Source organism: Manacus candei, unplaced genomic scaffold (genome assembly GCF_025592945.1).
Source record: "Manacus candei isolate 608988 ecotype Guabito, Panama unplaced genomic scaffold, ASM2559294v1 h1tg000084l, whole genome shotgun sequence".
Classification (NCBI taxonomy): Eukaryota; Metazoa; Chordata; class Aves; order Passeriformes; family Pipridae; genus Manacus; species Manacus candei.
Genome location: NW_026138132.1, coordinates 4,510,467 through 4,534,550, shown reverse-complemented (window position 1 = coordinate 4,534,550; position 24,084 = coordinate 4,510,467). Strand labels below are relative to the sequence as shown.

Here is a 24,084-nt window from a genome sequence, read left to right as displayed (position 1 = left end):
TCTTGTTTAGACCATATTCCTACCTCTCAAAAAACACACCTCAGTGAAGTTCCACACGTCTCCTGAACCATCTGGTACCAGACATGTGAAGCTGAGACCCTTCCTCAAGCAGCCCCTGCCCAACCTTCTCCAGCCATCAGGTGAGACAAGCTCCTCCTGTTCAGGGAAAACACTGGCAGGACACTGCCCTGGGAGCTCCATCAGCCTTCAAAAGTTGGGTTGTTTCCTCCTCTCTGAACAGCAGTTGATCATCCCTTAGAATGCCCATTGCAGCCAGGCAGCTGGGAAGGGATCCAGCCACAGAGGATCCAGGCAGGCCATCACACCAAAGCCCTGACACTGCCCATGGCTCTGCAGTCGTGCACTCTTGAAAAGAGCATTTGCCAGAATAAAGCTTAAAACCAGAACTGACCCTCAGTTCAACGATGTGCCAGTCAGGAAGGGAACAGCACATCCTGTGAAGTCTTTGCCTTTGTAACTCTTGTTCTGCTGGTTTTGTTACCTGGGCAGTTTTTGCAGGTAAGCAGTGCTTTTTAATTCTTCACACAAGTACAGCTTCAGCTGTGCTGCACCTCCTTCCCTTCATCATCCTCACTCTGCTCCCCTGCCAACAGTCCCATTTTTATGCCCTCTGAAACACAAGTTATGGATATTTTTCCATGAAGCCTCATCTGTGAACACATGCAAGGAACAACCTAAAGTTCAGGAGCAGCAGAATGTTGAATACCCATTTTAGGAAAACTTCTTAGCACTGCAACAATCATAAACCCAAACCCTCTGTATCCACCAAAGGAGGATATTTTCTGCTTTCAGGTCCCAAGGCACTGAACTGGGGCAACTGGAATAGTCTACAATCCATTTATTCCTCAGCTCTACCAGAGCGAGCTTTGACAGGGTCCCAAAAGGAAGGCTCAGGCTTCTGCTGACCACACATTGTTCCTCCCTGCACAGCAAGTTCCCACCTGTGGCCAGACAACTCAGGCTCTGGGGGTTCATTTCTGTCTCTACTTGAGCCCAGGTGTCAGGGGCTGGGAATGCCCAGGTCTGCACTGAGGAAAAAGTACTCCCCTTATACACAAAATGCATCTTCTGAAACAACTTCAGACTTCTTACACTCTTCACTTGGCATAAAATGGACAAACCCAATAAAATGAACCTTTTTGCAGCCAACAGAAAGTTTGCAAAACCAGCATTACCTTACAGTGTCCACCTGCACAGTCTGAGCTGTGTCATTCAGCAGCCACACAGCAAAAGACACTTGTCACCTGTAAAGCCTCTCCTGAGGGAGGCCAAGGGCCTTGGGTAGGACAAGTATTTCTAAAGCCAAATGTAAGATAAGAAATGCCAAATTTAAAATAGTTGTCTCTTCATACTCCCCAAAGAAACAAGATGATCAGTGAGCCAACATTTTACAGCTGAATGATTGATGCTATAAACTTGCAGTTTAGGAAAAGGCTCGTGGTGAGGGTGCCAAATTCTCTTCTGGAGAAGAGCCCAATAAATGGAAGTTAAGCCTAAGTAAACCATTCTCTTTAACAAGAGAATGATACATTCTGTGGTCAACTGTGCTGGCATTTTGTACATCTCAACTGAATGCAAGTGTTGAGAGAGACTCTCCACACGCTCCGTGGTCCCAGCCAGCAGAGCCACACTCTGCTCAAAGCCCTTCCTCCAGCAGGTGCTTTCCTCCTGCTCCCTGGGACAAGGTGCACCAGAGCCCGAAGCTGAAGCAACTCAAACCTCTTCAGAGTTTGTCTTTTGTGCACTTTTTAGACTCTGTTTTTCCATTTCTGTCACTGCACCTTCTCACCTTCTCAGAATACCTGTGGGTTTATTTGGTTCACAAACTAGAGGAATCACAGAATCAAGCCCCCACATGAGTTACGTGCTCTGCAGCTGACAGAAGGACACAAAGACACCTGGTTCAGAGGCTGATGTTGATCCAAAATCTCCTTAAACTTCCTCGATTTTGGACTAACTCCAAGAAGTCTCGTGGCTCTCAGAGGTGGCATTTACCTAAGAAGTTGTGCATTATCTGTCTATTGAGCTCTTTAAAAACAACACAGGCGAGCCAAAAAGTCTCCTTTGTCTTTCCAAACAATTCAGGAGAAATTTTGAAAACCCTGCATAGCACAGAGACCTCGGAGAGGTGATGCAATTCTGTGAGGAAACACTATTCTATTATCTTGTGCCACACTTCACACGAGACAGCTCACCAGAGACGCTGCCAAACTCCTGAGGTCACAGGGTCTTTAAAGATCCAGAGCAGAGCAGGACAAGCCTCTAAACCCAGTCACAGGCCAAGAACATTCTTCTCTTCCTGGTTGGCAGGGGATATGCAAAAACCTAACTAATAAACAAGTAACCATGGACTTAATTTACCTCAAGCAGTTGATGAAGTGCAGAGTGTGCAGGCACACACTTAATCCTGGCTGTCAGGGAGCTCTTACTCATCCCTTTTACCAAGGAATGGTTACCTTAGATGCTCCACTGGGTAAAAAGCACATCCACAGGTCCTGACTGGCAAGGATTTCATACATTAACTTGGTTCATTGCAACTGCAAGCCCTCAGCAGACTTAGGAGTTAATGACATCCCTTCAGGCAACAAGCAAAAGGACACAAGAATGCACAAATCCCTCCACCCTGCCTCCCTCAGCCCTCATGGTACACAGAGAAAAACTATCCCTCCACATCCTTGAGCCCTGCCATCCAAAAAAATGCATCCATTTCATCTGGATTCAGGCCTGTGATCCTGGAAAAACAATCAGGGAATCACTGACCAGGTCAGCGAAGATCAGAGATGGTTTTCAATCTACTGCCCAGAGAGGTTGTGGACTCCCCCACCCCTGGAAATGTCCAGGTTGGACGGGGCTTGGAGCAACCTGGGATAGTGGAAGGTGTTCCTGGCCCATGGCAGGAGGTGGAAGGGATGAGCTTTAAGGTCCCTCCCAGCCAACCCATTCCATGATTCCATTCCTGCAGACACTCCCTGTCACCATTCCCTCCCAAAGGCCTGTGTTTGTTGATGAGAGCAGGTACAACGTGCCCCAGCTCTGGGAGCTCCTGTGCTGGAGGGCTCACATTTCCCAGGGGAAGGAGCAGCTCCTGCAGGTCGGGCTCCCTGCCTGGTGTTTCCATCCCACCACGGTCCCTGTATCTTCCTCTCTGAGTGTAAACCTGGACATAGTCCCACTGCAGTCATGGTAACTACAGCTGCTCGAGCCACAGCCAAAGAAACAACCACCAGCCCCTCTAGAGCAGGAGTTTCACTGCAACACAACCCGTTAAAAACAGACTCCCTGTCTGGCTGGGCAGCGAAGGGATCTCAGGAAGCAGCTTGGATTACTTGCTTCATTTTGCCAGGGATCTCTTGGAGCCAAGTTTTCTCTCACACATGTACAGTTCCCTGTGTGTTTTCTGCACGTGGGGATAAATTCCCCATTATTTGCACACCACAGGCAAGGGCACAGGAAATAATCCCTGTGACACACAGAGGCTACAGCAAAGGGTTGCTGAGAAGGCTCAGATCTCATTCCTTCCTCCCTACCTGCAAATGAATTAATCTGAGAGCTGCCTCTACGTGTTCCAGCTGTGCTTGTGCAGGGTTTCCACACAACAGCACTGGGTACCATGTCAATTAGGGGGTGGACACAGTCACCATTAATTAGTCACATGGAGGATATTTTTAGAATAACTGGACAATATCAGCAAAAACAAATGTTTGTTCTTTTAGCAACATCTCACTGCTTCCTCATTCTTCCTCCTTAATGAAGGCCCTGTGTCTTAGCTCACATCTGTAAATTTTTGGCACCAACTCCTGCCTATGGGAGCCTCAATGCATGAACCCCCTCAGCACCACAGGAACACAAGAGGACAGGCCTTCTTGGGCCAACTCTCTCAAGATAAGCCAGGTCTACCTGCCACAACACTGGGCTCATCTTGGTAATACCTCCACTTTGAGGTGTGACTTGATCCTGCATAGATCAAATAGCACAAAACTGTACTCTAAAGAGCAAACAGCTTGAGATTAAACTGAGAAAATAGCCACAGTTTGAGATTTTGCAATCAAAGGACAAGAGAAAAGGATTAATCCAGCCTTAGTTCATGTGAATACAGTTCCTTCAGCTCAGAATTTCAAGTTAAGTGTTTATGTGTGTGACAGGATTTTTGTCCTGTGGAGTTTGTTGCATGTCAGGCAATGGTTCTGGAGAGGGCTGGCAAACTGTGCTTTCCTCCAAAGTTGGAGCACTGCACCCACAGCAGCGTGACAGCTTCAGTTTTACTTGGCAAGGAGCTGGCTCAACCCAAACTGCCGTTCTCCAGGGAGCCTGCATCACTTCTGGAACATGGAATCACGGAATCACAGACTGGTTTGGGTTGGAAGGACCTTAAAGCTCATCCAGTCCCACCCCCTGCCATGGGCAGGGGCACCTTCCACTAGCCCAGGTTGCTCCAAGCCCCATCCAACCTGGCCTTGGACACTTCCAGGGATGGGGCAGCCACAGCTTCTCTGGGCAACCTGTGCCAGGGCCTCACCACCCTCACAGGGAAGGATTTCTTTCTAACATCTAATCTAAACCTGTTCTCTATCAGTTTAAAACCATTCCCTCTCGTCCAGTCACTCTCTGCCTGTATAAAAACTCCCTCTCCCTCCTTTTTATAAGCCCCCTTCAGGCCCTGGAAAGGGCTCTCAGGTCTCCCTGGAGCCTTCTCCAGGTGAGCACCCCCAGCTCTCCCAGCCTGGCTCCAGAGCAGAGGGGCTCCAGCCCTTGGAGCAGCTCTGTGGTTTCCTCTAAACTTGCTCCAGCAGGTCCATGTCTTTAGTATAACTCTGCCAGCCTGAGGTCCAGTGGTCCCAGCAGGAGAGGCCTCTGCTGCTGCCTGGGGGTGTGAGAGCCCTGGGACGATGAAGGACACACAGGGAGGGGGGGGTTGGACCCAGCAGGCACAGCTGGGGGCACTGCTGGTTTTGTTCTGGTACAGGCACGTTGAGGCTGTGGAGCATTATTTCTGAATGGCCGAGTCCTAATTTTCTTCCCCTTCCTGACCATGAGAAATGGGAGCTTTGCTGCAGGTCCTCTGAGCGTGCCACGTGCAGGGGGTTGTGTCTCCAGCTGCCCACAGACACTTGAGGAGACCTGGTTTGCCTTCAGGAGTTTGCTCCACGGGTTTGCAGGAGCCTCCTGAGGAGAACAGTGCAGGGAGCTGGAGCATCACTCCAGGAGAGCAGCCTGGGTTCTGTGGTCACTCTGAAGGGGCTTCTTGTGGCCAGCACTGGGGTTGAGAGCCAGCTGTGACCAGGACTGGGTCCAGTGCAGAGCCTGGCACGTGTCCCACGAGCTGCTCCCAACAGGGCACTGGAGGCACTCAAGGAGTCACTAAATCCACCCAGGCACAGGGTCAGCTCAGGGCTCCTGCACCAGTGGCTTCCAGCCTGTGTTTGTTGTTTTTGTGTCACTCCTTTGATCCCAGAAAGGAGGTTGCTTAATATTTTCATGGCTTCCTTCCACCAGGGAAATTACATTTCAGGCTTAAGAGTCTAAATCTCTTCTGCTTCAGAGTCCTTTATCACTTTCAATAGTCTGTGATCATTTCTAGACCTATTTTAAAGAAAACCAGTGACTCCTGAATCCACTATTATAATTTCATACTTTGCCTGAAGGCCTCTATAGGCATCACCTCTCTCTGGATTCAGGACTTCAGTAGCATTTTGGAAAACATTCTCTAGATAAGCAGAAGGTAGAAAATCCAGGCTAAATAAGACTCAGCTCTTTTGGAAATTCAGCTTGGCCTCTGAGAAGTGAACTGTCTGAGGAAGGTTCCCTGCCCATGGCAGGGAGGTGGAACCAGATGATCTTTGAGGACCCTTCCAACTCAAACCATTCTGTGAGTCTATGAAAGTTTTAAAGATAAAGGACAAGGGATAACTGACCTCTCATCAGAGGTTAAACAACCAGCTCCATGGCACATTGTACTCCCCAACAGCTGAAACACCACAACACTCCTCCAAATGCCACTGGACACCAAGGACACTTTTACAGCAGATCTGGTGCATTTCTGCACCAGAAAAAAATCCAAGAAACAGAAATCCTGCAGCTGTCAAAGCAGGATTTTTGTTGGATGCCCGGATACACTGAGGACAGCCTGCCTGCTTTAAACCTTGTCCCAAGGCTTCAGTTTCCACCCAAATCCATAATCCCTTGAGCAAGGCTACAAAGTCATGGATTTTAGGAAGGGGACAGCACAGGACTTGAATTAAGTGCCTGCTAAAGTTCCATTAGCTCAGAGGAATAACACAGCACATCCATCAGATTTGATAAAACCTTCAATCCTGCTTCAACTTCCAAAGAAATGCAGTTTGCAAAAGCTCCCTGCAGTACAAATCATGCTCTGGGTTTGTTTGGGTTTGGTTTTTTTCCCCATACAATAGAGATATTTCAACTAATAACTGAACAGCCAGAGCACCAAAATGTAAGACCCAGGTAGATCTTTCCAGTGAATAAAAGAAATGAATTAAAAAAATCTATCCCCTGGAGCATTAGGGACAACTGGCACAGTGAAACAGCCAGTGTCTCAATCTTACATTTTACCCAGTATTTTGTAATAAAAGGTTATGTAATTCCAAGTCATTTATACTAAAGGAATGTGGGAGCTACTGCAAAGCACTCCAGAGGATCAGGCAGAAAGCTTCATCTGCGCTTTTGGCAACTTGCAAATACTTTCCTGTCTCTGAAATTTATGGTTAATAATGTCAGTGCCATGGCTCTGGCAGGCAGAATCTCCAGTATTTCCAAACTTTTGGTTCAAGCTGATTATTCTTAATCCAGAAAATTAGGACAATCATTTTAGCTAGGGTTTTTTTTAATATTTTCTTTTTTGTTGGTTTTTTTTTTGTTGGTTTTTTTTTGTTTGTTTGTTTGTTGGTTTTTTTTTAACGAGGCTTTCCAAAGCTCAGCACAATTTCACATCACTCCGTCCCCATCTGAAAAAAGAGGCACACTTGGAGTGCCAAGGAGATGACACTGCCACAATTACTGATGAAAAAGTGAGGTAGGAAGTTATCTTCAGTAGTTACAGTCAAAATATGCATTTGGTTAACAAGAAACAAAGAAAGTGTGACTCAGCTGAGAAAACAAAGCTCTCTTTAAATGAGACACTGGAGCTGTTCTGCACCACAACAGCCAAACTGAGCCCCTCTGGGGCAGTGACCCCTCTCAGAGCTGGTTTTTACCTGCAGTTGCTGCTCTGGAAGGTACCTGGGGAACAGGAGCAGAGCTCCAGGCAGGCCAGTGCTTCCTCCACGTTCTCAGCTATGGAATTAATTCATGTCTGCAAGAATAACCCTGCAACCTCTGCTGTGCTGCGAGCCTCGACCCTCACAGCTCATGGGGAGCCAGAGGGGACCAGGGTGCTGCCCTTCTCCCACCCACTGCTCTGGGAAAGGGCAGGGGCGAGGGCACAACAGAGCCCCCATCAGCAGAACTGCTCTGGTGTGATTTACAGAGCACAGCAGGATTTATGCCCTGGACCTGCCGAAGAAGTCACCACAACAAAAACAAAGCAAGCAGTCGGGAGTTTCACAGGTCCCTTGGGGACACAGGGACTTCTACTGAGCCAAAATCCAAGGAAAACCTCCTCGGTATCAGTATAAGCTGTTCCAGCTCATGCCTGGAGAAAGATCTCTTTGAAAAAGAACAAAGTAGAGCTGACTTACTTGTCCAGAATGAAATACAGATCAAACCCTCCGTAGCAGGCAGGACCCCCGTTCTCCCTCTTCCCGCCGTGTCCGTCACAGGTGAGCGCAAAAATTGCTAGGAAGAGACATTTGAAGCCAAATCTCAAGATGCTTTGCTTTGCAATGGCCATTATATCCAGAGAGGAGGAAAAAAAGAAATCTCTTCTTCCAAGGCTCCCTTATTTCACAGGTTTCTCCACAAAAGCCATTCAATGACCTTTAAATGTATATATGTAGGTTGTATTCCTTAAAACTCCACTTGCAACAGTTGTCCTCAGGAATTGCAAGACTTTCCCCCTTGTTTCCCTTGCACTTCTGTTTCTCGGTTTCAGATTTCAAGATGCACAATACTGTATTTCACTTTTTTTTTTTTTAAAGGGACTTGACCCTCAGTCTCCCTTGCAGCTCTCAGAAAGCAGCACCATTGTTTTGCAAGAGCAGGAGCAGCCTCCTCACAAATCTTGCTTTGTCACAGACTTCAGAAAATACAGGGAGGGTTTGAGGCTTTCTTCCCCCCCTTAATTATTATTGTTATTATTAAAGATGGTAAGTTCTACTCCTCCTTAGCAAAAAAAGCTCAGAGAATGCCACCTCGTGGTCAAAGCTCAGGCTGAGTGAGTCTGGTTTCCAGCATATTTGTGCACTGAGCACATGAACACACCACAGCAGCTTCAGGGATGGACAGAGAAGTGGTTTGCTCACAGCAGGCACAGCCCTGTGCATGGAGTCACAGACTGGGTTGAGTTGGGAGGGATCTTAAAGACCATCTTGTTCCACTCCCCTGCCATGGGCAGGGACACCTCCCACTAGCCCAGGTGGCTCCAAGCCCCGTCCAACCTGGCCTTGGACACTTCCAGGGATGGGGCAGCCACAGCTCCTCTGGGCAACCTGTGCCAGGCCCTCCCCACCCTCCCAGGGAGGAATTCCTTCCCAGTATTCCATCTAACCCTGCCCTCGGGCAGTGGGAAGCCATTCCCCCTTGTCCTATCATGCCCTTAGAGACATCTGTGTTTCCCACAAAGGAAAAATCTGAGTTTACAGACCTTTAAAAACCTGGAGTAGCTTTACAGACGTTAAAGCAACAAGCCATGCCAGGCTTCATCCCTTGTATTTTGTCAGTCCTGAGAAATACTCAGTAATGTCTATGTCTCTTCTTCTCCAGCTGAACAAACCAAGTGCCCTCAGCTGCTCCTCATAAGGCCCCTCCAGACCCTTCCCCATCCTCGTTGCCTCCTTTGGCCACTCTCCAATGGTTTTGTTATATTGTGTCCCCCAAACTGCCCCAATGTTGAGGGGAGGTCGCCCCAGGGCAGAGCAGAGCAGGACAATCCCCTCCCTGATGCCCCCAGGACACGTTGGCCCTCCTGGCTGCCAGGGCACTGCTGGCTCAGGGACAACTGGCCATGGACCAGGACCCCCAGGGCCCTTCCTGCAGCTGCTCTCCAGCCTCTCATCCCCAGCCCACACACACAGCCAGGGCTGCCCTGGCCCAGGGACACAATCTGGCCCTTGCCCTTGTTCCACTTCCCACGGTTGGGGATTGTCCATCTCTGATCTGCTGAGGCCTCTCTGCCCTCCAGGGAGTCAACAGCTCCTCCCAGTTTGGTGTCCTCAGCAAAATTACTTAGTATTCCTTTGAGTCCTGTGTCCAGGTTGTTAATGGAGATGCTGAAGAGCACGGGGCTGAGGATGGAGCCCTGTGGAACCCCACTAGTGACCAGTGCCAGCCTGATGCCACCCCGGTCACTGTCACTCTTTGTGCCTGACCCATGAGCCAGTTGCTCACCCATCATGTAACACGGTTCTCCAGCTGTGGACTGGACATTTTGTCCACAAAGATCTTGGGAGAGAAACAGGCTGTCCCCTCTCACCATCCTTACCAAACTCATTTCAACCACTAAAGCCTGAACCCCCCTCTTCCAAGGAAACTCAATGGAAAACGTCACTTCATCTGCACTTGCATCTCCCACCTCCTTCCACAAACAGCACCACAAGCTCAAAAGGGAGAACATTGCCCTGGCAGGGCAGCTCTTACACCAATAAAATAAACCCGAGATTCCAGGAGGGCTCCCACCTTTCCCTCCCAAGCCCTCTCAGGCTGCACCCACACACTTCTCCAAGTACCAACTGCTGCTGAGTGGAGCAGCTTCAGGGGTGGGGGGACCAGGCCAGGTTTCTGATGGGGGAGGCAAGTGCACTTGAGTCAGGCTTTCCAGCTGTTCATCATTGCCTAAAGAGTTAAATTTGTCTTTAAAAAATTCTTAGCGAAAGCAACCAATGTGAGAGAAGACCAGGACAAGCAGCAGGATAAGGTGCAGGGGGAAAGAGCAAACGGTGATAACAGACTTTTGACTGGAGTGAAAATATCTGAATGACAGACCAGTCAGACACCTTGGTGCATTGCTGACTGAGACTTTGGGAGTGCTCTCCCTCCCATCCCAGCCGGGCTAAGCAATTGGAGCAGCTCCATCACCTCCAGTGGGAATAACAGAGACCCAGGCAAATGGTGCCTCCTCGGTCCTGCTGCCAAATCCTGGTCACAGCTGAACACAGTGCAGATCCCTTGGAGCCAAAGGTTCTCTAGGGCCAGACAGCAGCAGAAACAGGTGTTTTACAGGTGAATATCTTGGGCTTCCACATCTAAACCAGGGGAGGTGGGAGTGCAGGAGCAAGTCTTTCAATTTACCTCTGAGTCTGAAAGGAGAGCAGTGACACAGCTCATGAGTGCACAGGGAGAGGATCTGTGCCAGGGTATCAGCTTCCTACAATCCCTGGAAATACAGCACAATGTCAGAAATGTGTACAAGAGCCCTTTGCACGGGTAGCTGTGCTGCTGCCCAAACTGAGGGCTGGCCCCTGCCCCAGCCCCAGCCCTGGGTGGGCAGGATGTGAGGGCAGGTGCTCCTTTATGGGCAGCTGTGGAAAAGATGGAGCATCACCTGCTGGTCTGCATGTCCAGGTGATCTGGGGGCTTGAACCCTCCCAGATGAGACTTCTGGAGACACCACAGTGCAGAGCTATAGCTCCTGTAGCCAGCAAAGATATAGGGCTTGGGGATTATAAAGTTTTATACAGCTGTTCTGGACCAAATCTGTTTGTAGTTATGGAGCTGGAGTTACCAAATCCTGGGATCAGGTGTGGAGAGTTTTGTGTATGTATTTGTGCTGCCCTAAGGAAGGAGATGGGACTAGTCTATGGATTCTTTGTTTGGTATTTTAAAAGAAAATGAGCTGAATGCAGGATGTAAAACTAGGAAGGGTAGAAGAAAAGCTTCCTCTCTGGGGACTGATGTGCTGGCTTTGAGACATTTTGGAAAAGTACTTAGGGCCAGCTTCAGATCTGAGATACAGTTAAGGCTTCTGTCATGGCCAGATCTGTGTTGCTGTCATTGGTTTGTGATCTGTGTCTGCTAAAAGATTAAAAGCAGTGATAATCTCTTCCATTTGTTTCTCACTGCCCCTGAGACGAACAAATACTTAGAGTTGAAAAAAACCCCAAACAAAGAAAAAGCTGTACCTCAGGAAAATAACTTTGTCCTGGAGCAAGAGGAGGGAAAGGAGGGGGGGAATGGAGGAGGAGATCAGATTGTGTAGCTGTGGATTCAGGCTGACAGAAGGCCCAGGAAAGGTTGGGGAAAAGCCAAGGAATGAGGCAGCAGATGAAGCTGTGAGCACTCTGACATGGAGGGAGCTGCTGACAGAGAGGAACACTGAGCTTTGTGCTGCAACTCTGACTTTCTTGAGGATTAATCTTCTTCATATGCAGGTCTTAAGAATGTGTATTTTTGTTTATGACCTGGTAAGAGCAGCATCAACACACTGAGGAATTCAGGTCCATAACAGGAAGCTCTTGTGGGACACAGGAGGGGTGTTGGAATTTCTGTCCCTCCCTTGCTAAAAAAATGTTAAATCCAAAAATATTATGCAGACTGCAGCTTTTGTGTGAGACCTGCTAGTGCTTGGGAAGATGGGGTGTGTTCTAGTCTTTGTGTAAGAGACAATAGTAAGGTGTTTTAATTGCATTCAGCAGTGCAATGGGTAATTAAGCTCTAACTGATGCCCTTGTCGAGTGATTAGAACTTGCATATGTAAATGATGAGGGAAGTGCTATCAGCAGGTTTGGTTTTATCAACTACTCCCTTATATGTGTCTGTGAGACCTTCTCAGAAACTCCCAGCTCAGAGGAAGCTGGTTCTGCCAGCCTGTGGGAGCAGTGGTGCTGCTGAGGGTGAGACACAGCACAGCCTTGGGTGGGTTTTTGGGGTGGTTCCCTTTGGCTCCCAAAGGCCTGACCTATATGGTGGGTAATGGCTTTTGTCAAGATCTAAAAATCCCGTTCCCTGGGTTTTATGGCACTTCAGGAAGCTGTTGCAGCCCCGTGTGGATAATCGAGATGTAGCAAGTTTCCTACACCAGCCATGATTCTCACAACTCCATTATCTCCCTGCTGGCAGTGCAGACAGGTCCCCCAAGCCACTGGCTGTGTCCCCAAGGGTGTCATTCAGCACAGCTGGGGGAGGACTGCAGAGCTGCACTGCCCTGGGAGGTGCAGGACCTCAGACTCCTCTGCACGTTTCCAGCTCGGTTGTACAACCTCACAACTCGAGGCTGACGCTCAGTGGCCAACGGGGGTTTTTCTTCCCTGGGCTGCTCTAATTTTTCAGGGGATCAAGAGCTCCCTTGTCTCTTGTTTTTATCTGACTTTGCCCTGCTGTGATTTTATCTGCCTCTGCTGTAGCACGTAAAGGCTGCAATGTATAATTTCCTTGGTGATTCGAGTTTGTTCCACTAGCTCTTTTAACAGGGGCTGCTAACTCCGTGTGTGTATGTGACCTTTTCCTGCAGAGGAGTGTTACTCTAAGCATATGGATGAAAACATATTGCTTGTAATGTATTAATTAAATGGAAGAAATTGTGGCACAGGGAACAGTGTCACCACAATCTAAGGAGGTGTCCTGGTTTCAGCAGGTAATCAGCCTCACTGGCAGTGAGTGGCAAAAGCCCCCCATGGTCACTGGCCTGGAGGATCCCTGGCATGGGCTACCTCAGACTATTTCAAGCACCTGAGAGGGTACTGGTGGGTTTTTGGTAAGGCTGCCTTGGAGATGGAGGAAATGAAACAGTTCTGCCCTGCCTGGTCTCTTGGGGGACCCTTTTGCTGTTCAGGGCTGAAGAACAACTGGTGCTGATTCCTACCACAACGGTGCTCTGTTGGCAGTCGAGCCCCTGATCCCATCCCTGAGATGATCCATTGACTGGAGAGCCCAGGAGGGATCAGCAAGGCCTGCTCACCCTTCAGCAGTCCCTCCTGGCTGGTGTGAAAGTCTGATGGAGAACAGGGACTAACAGCAGATTATTGTGACACAAATGAGGTCACACTGAGTGCTGCTGTCCTGGGCACGCTGGAACTTCCCCAGGAGCTGCAGCCAGAGGAGCCCAATGCTGGGCCACAGCTGATGGGGCTGATGCATTTTCTCAGTGTCCTACTTAGAACAGCTGGGACCAGTTCATCACTGGATGGGTGTAACCCAAAACTGGGTATTCTAGAGCCTTCCATGCCATTGCCCAGAAACTGTTATCAATGAACCATTTCCACCCTCTGCCCAGAGCAGCCCTGACCCCTCAGGCTGTAAACTGGGTGTTCAGAGGCCTGAGAGACAGGAGGGTGCTCCTGTGCTCACCCCCAGTGTGGAACTGGGAGATAGGAGGGTGCTCCTGTGCTCACACCCAGTGTGGAACTGGGAGATAGGAGGGTGCTCCTGTGCTCACACCCATTGTGAAACTCCCTGGGCATTCCTGCCTGAACTGGAGGATATATAATCTTGGAGTCTTGGGACTTTTTTAACCACTCGTGGGAACCACCCTGTTCATGCCCCAGGGTGCTGGGTTATACATTTGGGTTTTGTGGGTTAAAACCAACTGTTTGTCTGTATAATCGTATTTATTGTATTATTTTATTAAATTGTTATTGTATTATTTTATTAAATTGTTATTCTGACTTACAATCTCTCTTCTGAGTTGAGTTCATTTCCCCTGCTGGTTTACCTTTAAACCAGCATGCTCAGTCCCTCTGGTGGCAGAGTGCAGGCCACACTTGGCTTTCACTTGGAGGGCTGTCAGTGCACCTGGACCTGACTGCCCCAGGGGTGGAAGCAGCTCTGCCATCTGCCAAGGCCCGATCCAGACCTCACTGGAACAGGATAAAGCTCTGCAACACCCACAGTACGTTGATGAGATCGTGGGTTGAGGCAGCACAGCAGAAGCTGGGCTGACAACACACTGAAGGTTCAGCTGTGCTAAGCTGGGGTCACTCCAAACCTCTGCCACGGAGGAGCTGCACAAGGAGCTGAGGGAGCAGAGCTGGGACAGCTGAGCAGAACTGGCCAAAGGGATGTTCCACACCACACAATGTCATGCCCAGTATATAAACTGGGGGAGTTGGCTGGGAGCTGCTGATCCCTGCTGGGGGATGGGCCTGGAATCAGTCAGCTGGTGGTGTTTGTACTGGGCATCACTTGTTTCTCTTGGTTTTCCTGTCTCTCTGTCCCTCTCTCCCTCCTTTTCATTAATATCATCATTGCTGTTTTTATCATTAGCATTATAATTAGTGTTATATTTTATTTTGTTTCAATTATTAATTTTTTATCTCAACCCATGAGTTTTACTGTTTTTTCCCAGTTGTGTGCTCAGCTGGGAGCAGGGATGGATGGATGGGTGATGGAGGGGCTGTGTGTGCTCAGCTGGGAGCAGGAATGGATGGATGGGTGATGGAGGAGCTGTGTGTGCTCAGCTGGGAGCAGGAATGGATGGATGGGTGATGGAGGAGCTGTGTGTGCTCAGCTGGGAGCAGGGATGGATGGATGGGTGATGGAGGAGCTGTGTGTGCTCAGCTGGGAGCAGGAATGGATGGATGGGTGATGGAGGAGCTGTGTGTGCTCAGCTGGGAGCAGGGATGGATGGATGGGTGATGGAGGAGCTGTGTGTGGTAGGTGCTCCGTCGCCAGCTGGGGTTAAACCCCAAGGAAAGGCTGTGCAGTTGCTTTCCAAGTCTTCTGTCTTAAGCCTAAAGCTCCCCAGGAGCAGGGGGTACATCCAGCAGTCCCCTTGGGCTGTGTAATAAGGCTGCAAATGTCTCTGCCTTCCCTCCTCTGCTCAGCATTTCATGCATGTTGCTTTTGTTTGCCTTCCACCATTTCCAAGCACTGTGCCAGGTTACAGCATCCTTGCAGCACCTCTGCAGGTGTGGGCTTTCCTTTCTACTTCATTCACTTACAGCCAGACAAAATTCAGCCCAGCCCTCTCAAAGGGCATCTGGAATGATTGGTATCTTTCTCTCTAGTTGAGTTTAGACACAGACCAGCCTGGTTCCCACTGATCCTGAGTTTGGAGCAAAGGTTGAGGAATCATTAGGGGCTTGAGGTTTTCACCACTTCTGAACATTGTGTGGCTGAGTTTGACCTCCCTACTTAAATTAAAGAATGTAATTAAAAGTGTTTTATAAGAACCTGAGTTTAAAACTCTGCATGATCTAATGACCAAGTCCAAACCACAGCCTGGGTGTCTGTTCTCAGTCCCCTGTGACTCACAGGAATGCAAACTCAGGATTCTCCTTAGGAGGCTGTTTGATTTGATCAGATATTTGGCCAGGGGCAATTAACCCCTTGGAGACATTAACTTGCAGGAATCCTGGAACAATTAAGTCTAAGGTGACAATGATTATCTAAAAACATGCATCTGACTTTGAGCAAGTGAATATGCAAACAGAACTGATGAACCCTGTTTGTTTAAGTGAATATGAGGATCTTATGCAGTTTGGTTTCCAGTGGTAATAAGGCAAAAGGACAAGCACTTGTGTCCAGCAGGAGGGAGCAGAGCTGCACAGAAGGGAAGATTTGGGTTTACTGACTGCATTTCACATAATCCTACAGGATTTAAAGATAAATCCTACTGTGTTGAACTGCAGTGTCTGACTCACCCCTTTCAAAGTGCTGTGAACATGAAGAATGTGACCATTTATCCATGAGGCAAAGCCTCCTATCTTAACTGATCCTGGTCCTCCTTGGAGACTTTCTTTGGAAGAGGTTAATTACACTGATGTGTGCTCCGAACTGGAGAGAGAAATGGTAAACTTTCCCTCTCCAGCCCGTGCTGTGCTGTCAAACAATCCTCCTAATTGTGCTTACAGCTCTCCTTTGACTGAGTGTTGTTTGCTGCCTTTAGTTCCACACTTTAGATTTTACAGGACAAAATGCAGAAGGAGTGTGTGCAGGGTGCAGCTGAAATCCCAACTCACTGCACACCAGGGGCTGGAGATGGCTTTGTGCACATCTGCCATGCACTGCTCTCTGCCACTGAGTGTCACCTGCTGCACTACAGCAATGTTCTGCTTTTGTTCTTCAGGATTCTCTCCCCAGTGCTGGGAAGTGAATCTGTACCTGAGTGGGTGTGCTGGCAGGCCCAGACTCTGGGCTGGGGTAACGAGGCATAAACAGCTCCACCTGATAACAAGCAATAAAACTGAAGCATCATGTTTATCTGAAGCCATGTCTTGACTCTTTCTTCAGATGGATTCTGCTCCAGTTTTGCAGTAAACACCACAGGTGTTTTGTTGCTGCTGCAAAGTTGCTTTGGTTCATGAGATGGCTGAAGGTCCCCTTTCCTTCACTCACGTGTGTTTGGCATTAAAATGAACATACAACTAGTAAGAAATTTCTTTCCAGTCCCTACTGGAAAGGGAGTTTGACAAATGCCAAAGAGAAGGCAAAGTAGGGCATGATGAGAGCTGAGAGATTGTGTTAGGGCACTGTACAATGAATAAAAGGAAATTAAAATCCCTCCTAAACTTGATTCTCTCAGGTTTTGCCTCAGACTGCACAAAATGAGAACTGATGGTCTGTGAGGAAATTAAAAGAATTCGAGTCATACCAAAGAAGGGGAAGATTGGCAGCAACAAACTGCTGCCTGTGTCTCTCCTCTGCTGGGACTGCTGTGTGCTCATCCAGGTAATTCAGATGCTTTTCCCCAAGAGCTGCCTCAGGGAACTCTGCAGCCTTTCAACCCCCTACACAATGAAGCCTCTGGGGCCAGTGAGAGGGTGCCAAAAATTGAGGGACTTCATATGACTGGTGTTTGTGCTAGATGGATTTGTATTGACCTGGATAACCCAGAGCATCCTGCCCTTTCTGTTAGGGAAGAGTGGGTTTTAAACTTCTGAGCAACGGGGACCTCACCTTGCTTTCCTTTAGGAGCAGAACAACTCTGTAAATCCCAGAAAGGCAAGTCTCCAGGAAAGGAGACTCCTCTTGCCCTATAAAGGCAAATTCATTGCTTTGTCCTTCTTTCTTTCTGCCTTTTGATTTTTAATGTGAGGCATCTTTCCCTGCCCAGGGAAAGGAAGGTTGTAACTCTGAAAGCCTTGTTTGTAAGGTACACACCCTGGGACTTGCCCAGCTCTCTGGGTGTGTGCCCTGTGTTGAGAGCCCTGAAAAGAGCATTGGAAGGGCTCAAAAGGGGCAAAAGAGAGACAATCAAAATGTATTTCTGCAGGTGTTCATAAAAAACAAAGGGTAGAGTAAAGACAAACAAGTTGGAGTCAATCTGTGATTTAATTGAAAGCTCTGGTCACCAACTGATCTGTTTTGGGATCTGAATCCTCAAGAAGGAATCTCTGGAAAGAGGAGATGCCTGGGAAGAAGGGCATCAGGGTTGGCTTTGGGCAGCAGCTACAAAGCTGCAGCTGGAGCATCCAGACAAGGCTCAAGAATGGGATGATTTTCAGGCATAGTTATTGTCATGACAGTATGTAAGGGCCAAATATTGAAGGACATCAAGTCTAATACATGATCCGAGGCTGAATTGTGGTCCTTGAAAAACAAGAAAATTAAAAAAAAAATTACCCTGAGATTCTGGGTTAGATGCTGTTGAGTGATCTGTGCATTTGTAGACAGCCCTTAACACCTGGCACATTGCACTTGCCTTTTGAATCCCATTGAGCCCCCTCAGGTGCCAAAGCAATGCCCAAAGCAAAGCAAGCTGGGAGTAGAGGAAAATGCTGCCATGCCAGAATGCACCATCCTGAGCCCGAGCTGTAAAGCAGCTTTCCATGACAGATTTGGAGACAATCAGCTTGCAGGAAGGCTCAGAATGCTTTGATGGTGCTTCAAGATTAACTCCTCAGTTTTACACAGTTCCCTTGGATATATTTAAAACAAATGTCCTTTTTCCCATCAATGCAAAATTCTATTGCAAGTGATCAAAATACAATTAAGGCACCCACAGCTGATTTCTACCAATCTCCACACCCATAGCTGCCATTCTACAGGGGTGTATTTTTGTTGCTTGGTCTCTGTCCCTCTCGAGCTGGAAGAGGACCACTGGTGCAGCAGTCATTCCCCGAGAGAAAAAACACCAGGTCAAGAGCACTCAGAATTCGTCTGTTGGTACTCACCATGAACTTCATAAGCCACGTAAGTTGTGAGTCCTCTGCACATAGAGAAGGTGTCTGGTCCATAAGACTCGAGGTCCCGAACATTCCTCTTGATGAGGGTGAACAGAATCTCCTTTGCAGGTGGTCTTGGACGGTTCTGGTTCTAAACATCAAATGACAGCACTCAGCAGGATCAGTGCTGGGATCTGTTTCATGCCGAGCATATCCCGAGTTTTAATTGTTATAAAAGTTATAAAAAAACATGAAATCCCCCCACTGGAAGCATCTGAACAAGGGTATTCTAATTGTTCAAAGGTTTCGAGTTAGGTTGATGTAAAATGTCATTGAAATCAATAGAAATGCCTAGTCAGTGGTGTGATGAACATGGCTTTTGCAGTACCTCTTGGTTTAGAAGCTTTTGAAAATAGCCTAGGATATCAGTTTACTTTGCATTAAGTACAACTTTTCAAGTAATTCCTCCTTTTCAATCTTACCCTGCTCTCTGCAGCCAGCTGGGGAAGCGCATCAAAGCTGGGCATCTCCGTTCTGTTCATGATGGAAATGTAGCAGGCTTTCTCTGGCAGCACTCTGGTTGCCATAAAGCCCTGTAAAATAAAGTAATTGACAACTAGGAACTCATTCTTTCAGTCATTAGTGTTGGAATTAAGTCCGTATTAAAAAAGTAATAAATCAGCTTTTACGAAATGCACGAGCCAGTCCCCTCGTGGAGTCTCTGAAGAAGCCCCTTCCCCACCACTCACCGTGTCGTAGTTCCAGAGGGTTTTCCATGAGCCCTGGTGGGTCCTTTGCTCGATACTTGCCACGAGCCAATATTTATTGATGGTCATAAGTTGGTAGCCCCCAGTAATGGAGACTTTCTTGCTTACTTCCATCTTTTGAGTCTAGAAAACCAAACGAAAGTACACTTGGACTGACTTTCAAGTGATTGTATCCCCAAAGCTTTAGAAAAATGTAAGAATGAAGGACATCTCCCAAAGCAAGAGATATAGAAACTGCAGCTGTGCAGGTGGGAATTGGTCATTGTACTCACATTTTCACCCACGGCTGGAGTCAGGACGAGTCCAAGAAGGACTGCAGTCAAAATCTGAAATGAAAATCAAATACAAAAGTGTAACTGCAGGTCTGGCTGGTGAATTTGGTCATGAGAATCCTCATGCCCTTTTCCTAATCTGCTGTTTAAGTGTCCTCCTTGGATCCCCTTTTGCTTTCATCCTGGGATTGCAAGAGTGCCCTAAAGTGAGTCACCCTCGCTTTGCCCCAGAGTGCCACAAACTGGACTGGTTTTACAGTTGTTGTTTCAAGAGCTGAATCTCAAGTTGCTTCTGAGACCTGAACAGGCACAAACAGGTATTTTACAAGAGTGAAGAGAAAGCTTTTCCACTTCTTCTGCTCTGCCGCACAGAGAAGTGGTTGATCCATTAATGCAGTGCTCCAGTTTTGCAAAGGCATTGACAAAAATGGACATGGACAAGGCTTTGTGTATTCTGCATAATGGAGAGCCAAGCTGTGGGAAAACTCCTTACCTTCCAGCTAATAAGGGCTCAGCTGCTCAGTCTGGAGGAGCAAAATGTCCCCAGAGAAACCTCTGTGCTCTGGGCAGGCAGAGGCACTTCTGAGAGAAAGGCAATGGGATTGAATGAAAGGTTTAGTTTATAAGGAAGAAAAGCTTGTATACTCACAGGGAGCTTCATCCTGACTGCAGAGCTGATGCTCCTGCAGGTAGAAAGAGTGATGTGAACCTCCCACCTTATATATGTTTTCAGAATTAGGTGTGGAAGGGCTGAATGTTGCAATAAAATTAGTTTGTAATTTGTTTCCCTGTTGCATGTCACTGAAAATTATTTCCTGCTGTAACTACTTGATAAATACAGGGATTGTACTTCTGCAAAATTTGACCTGCTGGAATCTGATAATTATCAGATAAGGCTCCATTTGTAATCCAAAAATGAATATGTTTTATAGTCTTTTTCTGACATATGCTAATTATTTCTAAAAATTCACATGGAATTTATTAACAGTGATAGCCTAGAGTTTAAATAGATAAAAAAAATTAAAATCTTCCATTAGGCAAAATAAATATGAGCCTTTGTAGTTTCCAAAAGGCACTGTATGTTCCTTGTAACCCTAGCACCCACCAAAATACCTGCCAAAATACAACATGGCCACTGAAAAGTGTTTTATAAGAAACAGGCATTTCAGGTTGGAATATTACATATGTTCAAGCCTGTGGAGGTCTCTGTTATTGTAGGTGGCAGCAGTATTTATTTTCAGCTTACCTCAGCTTATTTTCTGTGGTGATGTAAATATTGAGGGGGTGGTCACTTAGGGAGGTTTTTGGATAGCTGAGAAGTTGCTCAGTTTCCTTCTGTGAGCAGCCCCAGTCTGTGACAGGGAATCACTGTAAAGATTCCAAAATTACTTTTCAACTGCAATCCAACCAATTATCTAAAAAAAGGCTGGTTTTAATATATACAGACAAATAACTTGTAACCATTGCTGCAGGTCCAAAGGGACATTTTTGATAGTTGCCACTACACCAAAGAGGGGTTTCATTCCTGGCTCTTTGTGAGCAGCGGCGTTTGTGTGGATTTCTCTGACAAAATGTGGGTTTCTGGGTGGGCTCTGTGCTCTCCCTCACCCACTTCTGGCCCTGTTGGAGAGAGGAACCGTGCAGGACCTCTGGGAGCTACGTGTTGTACATGCCTGAAGTTACCTAACAAATTCAGACTCGTGCCAGCAGCCAGAGCCCAAACCTTCCTGAAAAACAATTGGCCAATGTATGGAAAGTCATAGAAAAGAACCTTCACCTGGAGGTGAGCAAGCAATTTTTAATCTTGCTAACCTGCTGTCATGGGTTCCAGGCAAGCCTGGAAATTGGATTTTGGATTTCTAATGTGGCTCAAACTGCCACACCTGCCTTTGTTTTGGAACACAAAGGCTGTCAGCAGCAGACTGACCAGGACCTGGGTGAACCAGGTAAGGGGGAATTCCACTGCACAGAGCTTGGATGTGTTTTCCATATGGCCTCAAGCTCTGGAGTCTGTTCCTCGAGATGATGAAGCGATTCTCTCTGGGTGGCAGTGGGTGAGGCTGAGATCCCTGAGCATCAAAGAAACAAACCCAGAAAACAGCATTTAGGAAAACCAAGAAGGAGTTCAGAGCCTCTACACACATCTTTGGTAACGGGGAAGGGGCTTTTCATGGGCAGTGCAACTTTTGAGAGAACTTTGAGAGCGACTCAGCCCTGCTGAGAAGGTTCTCTTCACTTATTGGAGCCTTTTCTCAATCAACTGGCTTTTGCACCACTTTCCTTCCCCACCCTACTGTGTCTCCTTGAGGTGGTGCAGGGAACCATCTCAAGCCAAACCCTCTAACTCATTGTAACAATGATGCAGGGGTTTTAAAATCCACCTTGCAATGTAGACCTAGAAAAAAAAAAGCAAAACAGTTTTTTGTTGCAAACAATTTTCAATGAATAAAAGAGAAGTGGATTGCCAAAGAGAAGCACTGGTTAAGAAAACAGGCTTTATACAGATCAAATAATCATGGACGAGGAAATACTGGTCCTTTCAGTTATGTTGTTCAGGTAAATGTGTCATTGGGCTCATGAGGAACTTTGGTGAAAGGTAAAAGGCCTCCTCCAAGTGTGTGATGTGTTTTCCTGCTTAAATATGACCCCAGTGTCAGAGTGGTTTGAGTTTTCATTGTGGTGCTCCTTGAAGTTTTTCTCGTTGTTCTGATTTTTGGAAAAGACTAAAGGAGGTAAGGATTTAGCTTTGGGGATTCCCAGGAGTGTTTCACTCAATAAAGCAATAGCTCTAGTAGCCATGCTTTGGGAAATTGTTGCTCTTGGAGACCAGATTAAAGGGGAGAGAATTTCTGGCCTCAGAGGGAGGCTGGGAAGCTGTTAGTGCTGTTGTGTCAGACCTTACAGTCCTTTATCCCGACCTGGTTTTCATGACCGTGCCAAGAGCTCCTGCATGGCAAAGGTGGCAGTGACACTGATTGTATCAGGGACATCAGTTGCCTGACAAGGCAGGGAACAAGGGATAATCAGTTATCCCCTGACAGCCTTGGAACATTAGTTATTTGAGTCGTAGCCCGAGTGGAACGGAACCATTGTAACCAACTTGGGTTGTGGCCAGGGTGGAAATCTACTGGTGACTAAAGACAATCATGGCTCAGCCCTATAAACAGCAGTCCTAAGTGAGGCCTTGGAGCTGTCCTGGACTGCAGTGGGCTCCACAAGCACCTCCCTCAGACTGGGAGCCTCCTGGACTTGCAAACCCTTGAGTTTGCAATCCTCAGAGGACTGTGCCTGAAGACGAGGCCTGGGCTGATTTCCCCCACTCCTCGAGGCTCAGCCCTCACCTGTTGAGGACTGCAAAGGCATTTGACCTCTTTCACTGAACTCCAGGGGAATTTTTAACAGGTGCTTTTGCACACATAGATATTGAGCAGACAGCTCTGTGTGTGCATGTGGAGTGACCGGGCTATGAATGTTGCTATCTCAAATCTGTAATTCAGTCATTGTTGTAATTGCAGTAAACCCTATCAAGTCACCTTGTAAATGATAAATTAGTCAGTGATTAAATACTCTTAAACCCTTTGCACCCTCCCCTCTGCACCCCTGGATTCCGTGTGTGCCATTCTAAAGAGGTTCTAATTTGATTTTCCTTTGCATGACTCATCCGTGCAGCGAGCAACAGGGAACCTTGTTCCCTGTTAACAGAGTTAACCTGCAATTCCACAAATTCATATTAAAACCTGCTTTTGCCAACACCTTTTATGGTGATTCTTTAAGTGACCAAAACCCCTCATTCACACCCCCTGTCAGCAAGAGCTGAAGCCAGGAAAACTCCAAGAAGAGAAGCAATCACAATCTGAAATGAACATTTGAAATTCACAACATTTTAACATTGTGCTGCTAATCGTGCCTCAAGTTACTTGCTGTCCTAAAATAATTTTGACTTCCTGTTTAATGTTGTGTACAGGATCAGCACTTTCTGCAGTGGAGTCTGGCTGAAGAGGATTTAAATATGCAGGAGAGTTTTTTGTTATAATGATAAATTCTTTTGTGATAACTATTGTGAACAATTATTCTCTTGGAGACAATCCCCTGAATATTGAATTGCTCCCAAATTTCATCTCCTTCAGAGGAAGATTTTGATGAAAAAGATCTGAGTAGACGTGGAGTCTCTCATGCCTCGTGGTTCTTCTCCTATGCTCTCAGCACAGCTGTGCCCTCACTTTATGGGCCTTGCTGAGACTCTTGACTTGCCTCTGAGTTGTGAAGGAGAGAATATTGTCCTTTGGACGTTCCACGTGCGTGTGGCACCCCTGAGACAGAGCACTTCTCTCTTTCACGTTTGAGTAGGCAGATGGAGTTACATCCCTGCCAGAAGGGACATTTCACCCATGCAGGCCCCACCCCTCTGGCATTTTCTCTCTGTGATCCTGCAGAAATCACTAAGAGGTCACTTGGTGCCAAGAAAGACTCAAAATCATTTAAACTGTTCAGCCTTAAGAGTTTTATGAGAAAGTGATTCGTCTACTTACAGTGAACTTCATTTTGATGGTAGGCCAGGCAAGCTCTGCGGGTAATTGATGTGTACTCTTAGTTTTTATACATAATACCCCAAAGTTAAATGTGAAAATGGGTTTACCCTATTGGCAGGTGCCCTGTGTTCACAGAAGCATGACGGGGTTCCTGAGGAAGTGCTCTGATAAGAGGAGGCTTTGATAGCAGCCTGATTGAATTCATTGCGTAGAGGGAGATGAAAGAAAACTTGTCATGGTAAGTCCCGAGTATTTAACAGTAACTTTTAAATGGAAAAGAATAATGATCAGAACCAGAGACCAGATTCCCAGTAAACTTGTAATGACACTTTGTGCCTGTGTG

At 47.2% G+C, this 24,084-nt stretch overlaps 3 protein-coding genes across 5 annotated transcripts in view; 1 reads left to right on the top strand and 2 right to left on the bottom strand.

The window, feature by feature from the left end:
- The window catches only part of ANTXR1 (ANTXR cell adhesion molecule 1), a 105,311-nt gene extending 97,072 nt beyond the window's left edge, over nt 1-8,239 (bottom strand). For both annotated transcript variants that reach the window (XM_051812060.1, XM_051812061.1), the window contains exon 1: nt 7,716-8,239. In XM_051812060.1, the coding sequence (XP_051668020.1) occupies nt 7,716-7,867 (152 nt within the window). In that variant the 5' untranslated portion in view covers nt 7,868-8,239. The remainder of the gene's footprint in view (nt 1-7,715) is intronic.
- An 8,473-nt stretch (nt 8,240-16,712) lies between these two features.
- The window catches only part of GKN2 (gastrokine 2), a 115,264-nt gene continuing 107,892 nt past the window's right edge, over nt 16,713-24,084 (top strand). Inside the window, exons 1-2 of one of the 2 annotated variants that reach the window (XM_051811766.1) lie at nt 16,713-16,737; nt 23,860-23,979. The gene's annotated coding sequence lies outside the window, so the exon portion shown is untranslated. The remainder of the gene's footprint in view (nt 16,738-23,859; nt 23,980-24,084) is intronic. The other variant, XM_051811765.1, reaches the window with a different exon arrangement.
- On the bottom strand, nt 17,272-23,864 carry LOC127481922 (gastrokine-1-like). The gene is made up of 6 exons (XM_051811769.1): nt 23,742-23,864; nt 19,213-19,266; nt 18,923-19,063; nt 18,656-18,766; nt 18,183-18,324; nt 17,272-17,598 (listed from the first exon to the last, which is right to left on the bottom strand). The coding sequence occupies exons 1-6, from the start codon at nt 23,751-23,753 to the stop codon at nt 17,510-17,512; spliced, it is 549 nt and encodes a 182-aa protein (XP_051667729.1). The 5' UTR covers nt 23,754-23,864; the 3' UTR covers nt 17,272-17,509.